This window comes from Peromyscus californicus, unplaced genomic scaffold, assembly GCF_007827085.1.
Source record: "Peromyscus californicus insignis strain IS unplaced genomic scaffold, ASM782708v3 Scaffold_4__1_contigs__length_199733344, whole genome shotgun sequence".
Taxonomy (NCBI): domain Eukaryota; kingdom Metazoa; phylum Chordata; class Mammalia; order Rodentia; family Cricetidae; genus Peromyscus; species Peromyscus californicus.
Genome location: NW_026294562.1, coordinates 104456953 through 104467605, shown reverse-complemented (window position 1 = coordinate 104467605; position 10653 = coordinate 104456953). Strand labels below are relative to the sequence as shown.

The 10653-nt window shown below is 47.4% G+C and overlaps 1 protein-coding gene across 1 annotated transcript in view; it reads left to right on the top strand.

Moving 5' to 3' along the window:
• Positions 1-7513: 7513 nt before the first annotated feature.
• The window catches only part of LOC128123924 (guanylate cyclase D), a 34447-nt gene continuing 31307 nt past the window's right edge, over positions 7514-10653 (top strand). The window contains exon 1 of the mRNA XM_052760195.1: positions 7514-8318. Within this exon, the coding sequence (XP_052616155.1) occupies positions 7514-8318 (805 nt within the window). The remainder of the gene's footprint in view (positions 8319-10653) is intronic.

Here is a 10653-nt window from a genome sequence, read left to right as displayed (position 1 = left end):
AAAGTGACCCACCTTTTGACCCGTTTATAACTGGAAGGTTAGCATGTGCCTGACTTCACTGTTTACAGCAACATCCTGACAGTCACCCACATCCACTTCAAGGAAGGGCGCTCTGGAATACTTTTCAGAGAAAGATGAAAGGAGGCTGATCTTTCTGCAAGGTCCACAGCACATGTCTGGGAAGTCCAACATCTCAGGCTTACTTCCTGCAGCATCCAGGGCCTCCTGAAAAGCTTCCATGCTCTTGATCAGCCTCATTATTTTGGCCATTGTGGGAAGGCACCTGATGAACTACTGAAGAAACAGGCCTGAGGCACCAGAGCATGCACTACATTTAATATAATTTATTATTGTTGTGTGTGCGTATGTCTGGGTGTGTATGTGCATGTCCTTAGCACTTAGGTGTACAAGATGTCCTTGGCTGTCAGTCAGCCGCTTCTCCCACACTCTAGGGTTACATCAATAAGTGGAAGTAGCTTTGACAGCCAGAATGTAGGCAACCCATGACAGCATGGACTTCTATTATGGCGATGCCACTGCTGTGTGTCTAAGCGGCCGGCAGCAGAGGTCGCTGCTGAGCAACAATTCTTGTAGTGGGGAGGGTATCAGCCAGCTACCTGGAGATGATTCTATCAGCTCTCTCCCTCAGATGATCCCTTTCCATACAAGAGTTAGGAGTTGAACTGCACGTGTATCTGTTTCCCTCACCTCCAGTGCTTTTGCTGAAGCCAAAGTCACACAGACCACCCCATCTTTTACCAGTGTCCAACGACGGAAGAGGCATTTTACTGCAGGGCACAGAAGCAGGGGGCTCGCTGGGGGCTTCACCTCATCCATCACCCAGCATCTCATGGGATAGAGAAAGAGAGTGCTGGGGACGATGACAGAGTCAGTTGGGGACAGTACTGTACAAGATGGGGTGTGGTCTAGTGGCCAAATGTGCCACCCCGTAATCAGAGCAATGGGGCAGGAGTCAAGGAGTGGAGATGGGGGCGGTGCGGGGTCTCTCACTCCCTTGGCACAGACGCTCTGCAGGAGGGTCGCTGTTCATTTATTGTCCATTTCTGTTATCTTGGACTTGGGGTTCTGGAGCACCTTGATCTTTAGCAGTGGTTCTCAACCTTCCTGATGCTGCGACCCTTTAATACAGTTCCTCATGTTGTGGTGACCCCCAACATGAGGAACTGTATTATTTTCATAATCAGTTTCATTGTTTCATTTCACAATCATTTTCATTGTTACTTCATAACTGTAATTTTGCTACTGTTATGACTAATGTAAATATCTGTGTTTTCCGATGGTCTTAGGTTATCCCTATGAAAAGGTAGTTTGACTTCAAGGGGGTTGTGACCCACAGGTTGAGAACCACTGCTCTAGAGGGTGCAGAGGTTCTTCTGATGAAGTGGGTTAGACCTATCCCTGGCCATATGGACTCCTCAGGACCCAGGGTCAATCCAAGAAGGGAGCTGCTACATAAGCCTGCATGATAGATCCCAATTTTTATAGGGGAATTTTGTTAGTGCCCCATAGGGGGCAAGAAGCTCTATGGTAAGAATACAGTATGTTAGTCCCAAGAATTACCTTGCCCTACAATCCTGGCTAATGGCCATCTCAGACTCAGATCCTTCAGGAGGAAGCTTTGTTTCATCCACCTGGAAGTTTCCACAGTCCTATGACAATATCTAATTGCTCCTTCTATTAAAAACTGTCCCATCCCCAATGATGGTCCGTGGCTTCTAGTGTCTGACTGAAAGTCACCCTGCTGGACCACAAGTCATCTTCATTCCAAGCAGCCATGTAAGGGCAGAATGTTGCCGGTCACTGTCAGTCCTGCGGTGAGAACGGACTCCACAGGGACCTCCCTAATAGATGGGCTCAGGTAAAGGACACATCCCACCTGGAGCATGGAGTAGGAGGGAGAAAGGGAATCAGGGCAGTGGGGAGGCAGCTATGCGGTCCCCTAGCAGAACTTCTGGTGGTGATGAAGTGAGACCCGGCCCCTGTTCGGTCCCTGATCCTGCTCCCTGAAGAAAATGGCGTAACTTTGGACGTCTTAGAGTTGTCAGTTTCTTCCACTCTCTCAAGCATGCAGTGAACAGACTGTGACAATGTATCACGATGCCGGCCTCACACAATCCCCACTCCCCATGGGTGAGGGGCACTTGTCACCGGCTTCCAAAAAAAGAACATGGCAGAGATGATATTATTAGATCAATTATACTCTGTTAGGTTGGCTGGCTGGCTGACTCTCTATGTTGCTGGCTTTGAAGGAGCAAGTAGACCCCACAGTTCATGGCCAAGAGAGCTAAGGAACCGATCTTTCCCTGGTTGTGTCTCCAGATGAGACCCAGGCCTGGCTCCTTGATTTCAGCCAGTCAGACACTAAGCAGAAGTCTCTACTTAACCTGTGTTCAGACTTAGGGCCTATGGAACCTGAGGGATAATACTGACTGTGGAAATACATGATGTGACATAGAAAAACGTAATTCAGGGCTGGGTGACTATAGTGCACGCCTTTAATCCCAGCACTAGAGAGGCAGAGGCACGTGGATCTCTGAGTTCAAGGCCAGCCTGGTCGAGAGAGAGAGAGAGAGAGAGAGAGAGAGAGACAGAGAGAGACAGAGAGACAGAGACAGAGACAGAGAGACAGAGAGAGACAGAGAGAGACAGAGAGAGAGAGAGAGAGAGAGAGAGAGAGAGAGAGAGAGAGAGAGAGAGAGAGAGAGAGGAAAGAGAAAAGAAAATACAATTCAGGATTTTTTAAAGTTCTGTGTAAGAAAAAAACTAAACTGTTGGTGCTGAGGAATGTATAGTAAAATTCATATCCCTACATTATTTGTTGATATTATAACTTTAAATTATGAAAACTCAAATACACACAGAAATAGAAAGAAGAGTGTAATGAGTTCAAAACACACCTGGAGAGTTGGGGTGGGGGGGCGAGAGTTTCCCAGTGTCTCCCTCTCTGTCCTCCAGTTGTCTGTGAGCTTCTCCTATTGACTGAAACTAGCCAGAGGCCGTGACAAAGGATGCTGGGAGTTTCTGGGTTAGCCCCTGCAGTGAATGTGCAGTCCCAGCCTCCACCCTTGCTCCTCCCTCTGAGCTTAGCCAGCCTGCTGAGGGGTCAGAGAATGGGAATGAGAGCCAACGGGCCCATGTCTGGCACATCAACAGGAGCTCTGAAGCCCTCACAGAGTACTATTGGGGCTATATAAAAATACACAGCCCAAATGAGCTTACGACATATCTTCTCTTCCTTGACTGTTAAAATCATGCTGAAGACTGCATCGTAAGAGAAAACTTTTGTGCTGAGTTGTGTATATGGTAGTTGATGTTCTCTGACTCATTTTGCAGCATCTGTCACTTTTCAGCAGTAAAATGACATCTGCCTGCTTTATTATCTGTAGACTCTTGTGCCCCTCCCTATCCCTGATAGAAAAAGTCTGTGAAGAGTGGAAACCTTTGTTCTTCCCATATGATGATGGGGCCTCAGTTACGTAGGGCGACGCCTAGGAGACAGATGAGTTTGGGGGAAACGGCAGGAACTGGGGGCGTGATTGGGGGGTGGGGGAAGCGACTTTGACTCACTCCATGGCAGAACTGAGAACTGAGTGCTTCGTAAGTTCCAGTTGAATGAATGAGGTGACAAAGAAACAAACATCTTTCCACTTGACAAGGTAGCCTAAGGGGTGAGGTGGGGCATGATGCCAGCCCTTGGCAGACACGGGGCCATCGAGAAAAGCTGATTGCCCAGGTAAGAGGAAGCAGGTGGAGGAGGGCCGTGGGTAAGCCCACTGGACTGAGGTCTTATCCACACCAAAAGGAGGGTAGAAAAACCGTCTCATTTATGACCAACCAGCATGGTGCAATAAGCAGGAGCCTGAAGCTGCAATCAGTTGGCCATGCTGCTCACTGGTTCTGCACCCTATCAAATGACCAAACTCTCTGGGATGGACTTAATTTATCTTTAAAATGAAAGTAGTAATAGCACCTCTGTGAGTAGAATGAATTGTGCACTTGTGGATGCTTATTGATGCTAGGTTCTGGGACTTGTCCAGACCCCCTGCCTCCTGGGTGCCCTAGCGTGACTGGAGCTGTCCACAGTGCTGAAGAACTCTCTTGCCTTCTCTCCCTCCCTCCTATCCTCAACTCTCCCTTCCTTTCTGAGGTGGCTCCCCAGAGCCCTGGGGTCTGAACAGATTCAATTTTCCAAATGGTTTCTCTGGGCTCCTAAGGGGGACAGAGAGGGAATGAGCCATATCTGAGGCACTCCCCAAGTCTCAGGAGTCTCAGGAAGCCGTCAGACAACAGGAGCGGTAGCCAGGGCACCACATTGAAAACCGGAGGCCCCAGGTCAGAGAGTGTGGCCTCTGAGGACCCGGTGTGAGAAACTCAGGACTGACAATGATGCAGTGTCCACTCTAAAGGCTCACCATGGCAGGTGAGTATGCTGGGAGCATGCCCTGAAGAGAAGGCCGGGGTCAGGGGGGTGACCCTGGGCTGATAGGAATTCTCTATCCATGTCCTGTAGGCTGCTGTCACTCTTTCTGGTTTGGTGTCTTCATGCAGACAAAAGCTTCTCCATCTCTGAGTTCCAGGGCTCCGATGGGAGCCTTTAACTCTGTGTGCTCGGCCTCATAAACCAAGCAGTGGCTAACACTAAGGCCATCTCCAATTCTAAAAAATTCAAATCCCATTCCAACTTCAGGTAGCCCTTTCAACTACTGTGGCCATTGCAGAGGGACCAGAGGAGCTTACACCCATGGGGGGAATACTTGGTGGAGAACACGGCTAAGTTCAGAGACAGAGATCCCCGTCTCTAGGTGTTCTACTAGCACGTGGAACATCAGTGCTGATGGACATTTAGAGACTTAAGATGCACACTGAGCTGTCTTTGCACAGTTGAGGGAACCAGGGCACAGAAAGGTCTGGACTGTGTGCTACAAATCAGGGCCAGAGCTGTAGTGAAAGGGGGCCCCTGCTGTGTCCTACAACTGGCCTGCTAATGTCGTGAGCCCTCTGTGTGTCTTTTCAGGCCGTTGACGGCAGGATTCTGGAGGCACTGAGTCTGACCAGCAAGATCTCAGGTCAGGGGTCCTACCAGTGTTTTTCAGGACCAACGTGCAGCCTCCTCTCTGAGCTTCAGTGTCCTTGTCTGGACATAGAGTGATCGAGTTAGGTATCTACATCCTTAAGGCTCTGATGCTCCATATGCAGTAGATAGATAGATGATAGAAGAATAGCTAGATAGGTTAGATAGATGAAGAGAGAGAGAGAGAGAGAGAGAGAGAGAGAGAGAGAGAGAGAGAGAGAGAGAGAGAGAGAGAGAGAGAGAGATTGAGAGCAAGTGCAAGCATGAGGATTTGGTGGGTATTGATTCTTTGACTGGGAAACTGGAGGCTAAGTTCTGGCTCTGATTTGGTCCCACCTTTTGTGAGATCTTGGACAAGTCACTATCTGTCCAGAATAAATTTCCTCCTCTAAAAATGAGAGTTAAGAGTCTCCTTGGAGCTCCCAGCAAACTCTGAGTCAGGGACGATTTGGGAAACAGACTGTGAGGGAAGTGACTGCCGCTTTGACCAATGAAGGCACATGTTTTGGTTCTCATCTAGAGACAGGCAAAGACACTATATGGCCAGAGCTCATCCTGTAGCCCCAAGGGTGAGTGGACCTCAGCTGGATGCTAGGAGGTCACTTTGAGTATCACAACAGGGGGCAGCTGGGTTCACAGGGCTCAAGGCAAACTGGAGGACAGCCTTTCATCCTCCAGACCTGAATTGGAGAAGCAGAGTTGTAGGTTTCCGTGGGTAGGGCAAAGTGTTGGCCCTACACCCTGGAAACTCCACAGATGGAGTGGCTGAGGCCTTGCGGGAGGCTGAGACTCAGCCTCCTACCTCCTTCCTGCTCCGCTCTCTTTGCGTCTTCTGCCTCCCTGCAAAGATCTGAAGATGGTGGGGTGGTGATGAGGAAGAGGAGAGATGGCTCCATTTAGTAAGTACAGAGCACTCATCCCCACCATACACACGACACATTCTAGTTTCCACAGTCTACCAGGTAACGATTTGCACCTTCATTTTGCAGGTTGGGAAACTGAGGCTCAGAGAACCTCAGTGTCTAGCCCAAGGTTAGGAGCTAGTAAGTGAGTCTTCTATATGGTTCCAAGGCCCTTCTCTCTCAGCATCAAACATGATTTCTAGAGAGCTGCCCTATCCAGACCCTTTTTGATGTCATTCAAAGAAAACCTTCCCTTCTCTTGAGCTACATCTCCAAGTGTAGGGTTAAAGCGAGCTCTGTCTGCTCTAGGAAGCCCTCACTGACCCCTGCTCATCCCCACTCATCCTCTGTCTATGGCCCAAACTCATAGATAACTCTTCCCTTGGCTGAGATCTGCCTCCCTACTTACCTGGCAGTTTCCTGGGGGGCCAGAACAGATCTTATTCTTTCCTGGGGTTCTCAATGTGACTACATAAATGGTGTGGACAGAAAGATAGCTGAGCCCTGTGGATGGAGGAGAGGCTATAGCAGGTTTTCAGCAGAGGCCAAGAAGGGCTTCAGGGTGGTACCCAGAGCCTCTAACAGCAGATAGAGGGGGATGACGAGGGATGTGGATTCTGTACCATGAATCAGACACAGTGAAAGCTAGCCCTTGCCTTATTCTGAAGCTGACCTGTTAGGCTCTTCAGCTCTCTGTGAGTCCCTGCAGACCACTGGCTACAGAATTCTTGAGACACTGAGTCTGGCCAGCAGGGCTTTAGGTCGAGGAATCTTACTGATGCTTTCTAGGATAAGACAATTGTACTTGGAGGGAAGTCCAAGGATCCTGGTTGAGAAGGTCATGTTTGAGGTGGAAGAGGAGCTGAGTGGACTTGGGTTACACCCCATCTTTCTACTAACTCCATGCCAGTTCCTCCAGTTTCTTCCTCTATACAGTAGGTTAGAGAAGCCATTTGGTCCAGGCAGGTCTGTGAAAGGTGCCAGGAATGGAACACACATGTGTAGTGTGAACACTGTAGCCCCAGTTCTCTTGGACACACCCAGCACGTGAGCTACAGCACTTGGCACGGGTGCTTTGCTCTCGGGGCCTTGGACCCAGCAGCCAGGACCTTTGGGTGGAGCTAAGCTTGTAGAGAACAGTGGCAGGGCAGCGAGAGCTTGGTCCTCCTAAAGATGAGTGAAAAAAAAAAAAACCGCCATCACAGGGTGGAAGAGGCAGGACACGGGGTCCCTGAGCACTGGCATTATGCCAATGCTGTCCATGATGCCATTTTGTCACCACGGTAAGACTTCTGAGCAGTTTTGCAGTTCGTATTTTCCGAGGAGGAAGACGAGGCTCAGCCAGCCTCGGAGGCTAGTCTGCAGGGGGCGGCAAGGGGTTGGGTCTCAATGCTATTTCTGTAGACAATGTCCTGTTTGAGCTCTAGCCTGGGACTCAGCTTGGACATCATAGCTCTGGGCCAGTCCTAGGGAGTCCTTCAGATCATGGCTCCAAGTATCTTATGTACCAATATGAGAAATGGCAGAAAGGCTAGACGCAAGGCTTGTCTACACTCCTCCCCCAGGACTGCAGCAGGCCCTGCACTTTGAATGCCAGGACTGGACAGCACCGCCCAGGAAGACCTGCCTGCCCTGCCAGAGCCCATGGGGGCTCAACGTCAGTCATCTGAGGACAGCCTCTTCCATATCAGCTCTCTCTGTGGTATTTTGGGGTGTCCTTCTGTGGGCTGACTCCTTTTCTCTGCCAGCATGGGCAAGAGAGACCTTTACCCTTGGGGTGCTGGGTCCCTGGGACTGTGACCCCATCTTTGCCCAGGCACTCCCCAGCATGGCTACTCAGCTAGCTGTGGATCGAATCAACCAGGATGCCTCACTGCTGCTGGGTTCACAGCTGGATTTCAAGGTCCTCCCCACAAGCTGTGATACCCCTCATGCCCTGGCCACATTCGTGGCCCACAGGAACACAGTGGCTGCTTTTGTGGGCCCTGTCAATCCTGGATACTGCCCAGCAGCAGCCCTGCTGGCCCAAAGTTGGGGCAAGTCCCTCTTCTCCTGGGCCTGTGGGGCTCCAGAGGGAGGAGGTGAGTTGGTGTCCACATTGCCTTCTGCTGCCCATGTGCTACTGTCTGTCATGAGGCACTTTGGCTGGGCTCGCTTGGCCATTGTGTCCTCTCACCAGGACATCTGGGTAGCCACAGCTGAGCAGCTGGCCACAGCTTTCAGGGCCCATGGGCTGTCCATTGGACTGGTGACCTCTTTGGGACCCGGAGAGAAGGAGGCCATGGAGGTTTGCAAGCAGATCCACAGTGTGCATGATCTGAAAAGTAAGTATGTCTGGGTCCCTCCCTGCTGTAGGCAGCTTGAACTTCACATGGCCACAAGGAAGCCCTGTCAATATCAACTGGGCTAAGCACTTGTCAAGCATCTGGATAACAACCCTGTAAGCTATCCTTGATGAAGGCTTCCTTTGGCAGCCCAGAGAGAGCAAGGAACTTGCCACACAGTAGTCAGTCAGACCCACAGGATCATAAGCTCTGGTTCAAATGTTGGTTGTGAAGCCCAGGGCATTCTTGGCGGTTGCCTTTGAAATGAAAGTTCCAGGAGTATAACAACGATCTAATCATGACTAGCATTATAAATGAAACAAACACAAACAAACAAATAAATAAGTAGGGAGAATAAAAAGGATAAAATTGAGAATGAAATAAAGTAGAACAGCGTGTGTGCACAGATATGTGTGTATATATGTAGCTCTTAGAGCTATTTTCATTATATCCCACAGGCTCTGATCTGTTGTATTTTCATTTTCACTTGATTCTAGGAATTTAAAAAATTCACCCTCCAAATTCTTTGATGATCCATTCATTGTTCAGTACTGTGTTGTCCAATCTCCACTTTTGTGCAGTTTCTCTTGCTATTGATTTATAGTTTTATTACATTGTTATCAGATAGAATAGACTTATTTCAGGTTTTTTTATTTGTTAAGAGTTGCTTTGTGTCCCAAAATGCAGCAAATTAGTCATCCACTCTTACTGTGTTAAGATCAATCAGCACCTTTACATCCAGTATGGTTCATGAAATTCAGTGTTTGGTGCCTATGTGTTCATATTTGCAGTATCCTTCTAATAGATCATCCTTTTAGCCAAGTATACTGACTTTCTTTATCTTTTATGACTTTTTAAAATTTGAAGTCTATTTAGCTAGGTGTTAGAATTGCTACAGTTGCATGCTTTCCAGTTCTATTGACTTGGAATATCTTTTATTATCCTTTCACCAAAAGGCTGTCTTTGTCAGTGAGGGGTGTTTCTTCTAGACAACACATAGGTGGGTCCTGTTTTTGCTTTTTAAAATCTAATCTGTTACTCTATGTCTTTCAATTGAGGAATTGAAACTGTTAACATCCAGGATTTTTACTGAAATGTAGGCATTCATTTCTGCCACTTTGTTATTTTTGTAATATTTGGTGCTTTCCCAATCCTAAATTGCTTATGTATTTGTCTAGTGTAGTTTATTCTTTCTCGTGTCCTCATGGATATGTTTATCTTTCTCATTTGTGTGTCATGCTAGCTAAGTGGTCATGAATGTCTTTACTTTTGTTTTACATAGAAGGATAATATGATAGCTTTGCTGGGTATAGTAATCCATGTTCTCAGTTAATTTTCTTTCAGGGATTAAACTACTGTCCATAACCTCTTAGCTTTTAGATTCTCTGTTGAGAAATCTGCTATTATTACGATAGACCTGTTCTAGATGTGACTTGGTGCTTCTCTATTTCAGCTCTCAACATACACTCTTTGCTCTGTATACTCAGTGTTTTAACTATAATAGGATATGGGGATGTCTTGTCTCTCTGGCATTCTAAATGCCTCCTGTATCTGGATAGCCCACTAGATTTGGGGAATTTTCTGCTGTTCTTATTAAATGTATTTTTGATGCATTTAACTTGAAAGTCTCCTTCTTTATGTCCATGACTCTCAGATCTGGTCCTTTGGTGGCACTGAATTGATCTCCCATGTTCTGTTCACACTTTCTTATTATCTTCACCACTGTCTGAATATTTGAATTCATGTGCTTGGACTTCAAGACCTAATACTCTCTCTCTTAACTTGATTCATTCTGCTCTGAGGCTTTCTACTAGGTTTTTATTTCAGTTATTGAACTGTTCAGTTCCAATATTTGAACTTGACTTTTTAAGTGTTTCTTTTTAAATCGGTAATGATGATGATGTGTATGATGTGACTATGTGGATGGTGGATGCCCATGCCATGGTATACACGTGTGTTCTGGGTACTGAACACAGGCTGTCGGATCTGCATTATTGGGTGGCCAGTGTCTTTACCTACTAAGTCACCTTGCCTGCTGTCTTTTCTTCAGTAGTTCTTTGTATTGATCACCTTTCATATCATGCCCTGACTTATTCCATTTGCTGTTTATTTGTGTCCTCTTTTAGCTCATCCAGTAATTTCTTTGTATCCTCTTTGATTCTTTTGAACATTCTTGCAATCATGTTTTGAACTCTTCATTTGGAATTTCATCTACTCTGCTCTCTTTGTGGACCCTCCTGTGTAATTACTGATTTTCAAACAGTCACATTGCCTTGGTTTTTCACGTTTCTTGTATTTCAGTGTTGGGACTTATGCATTAGATATTAGGTTGTTG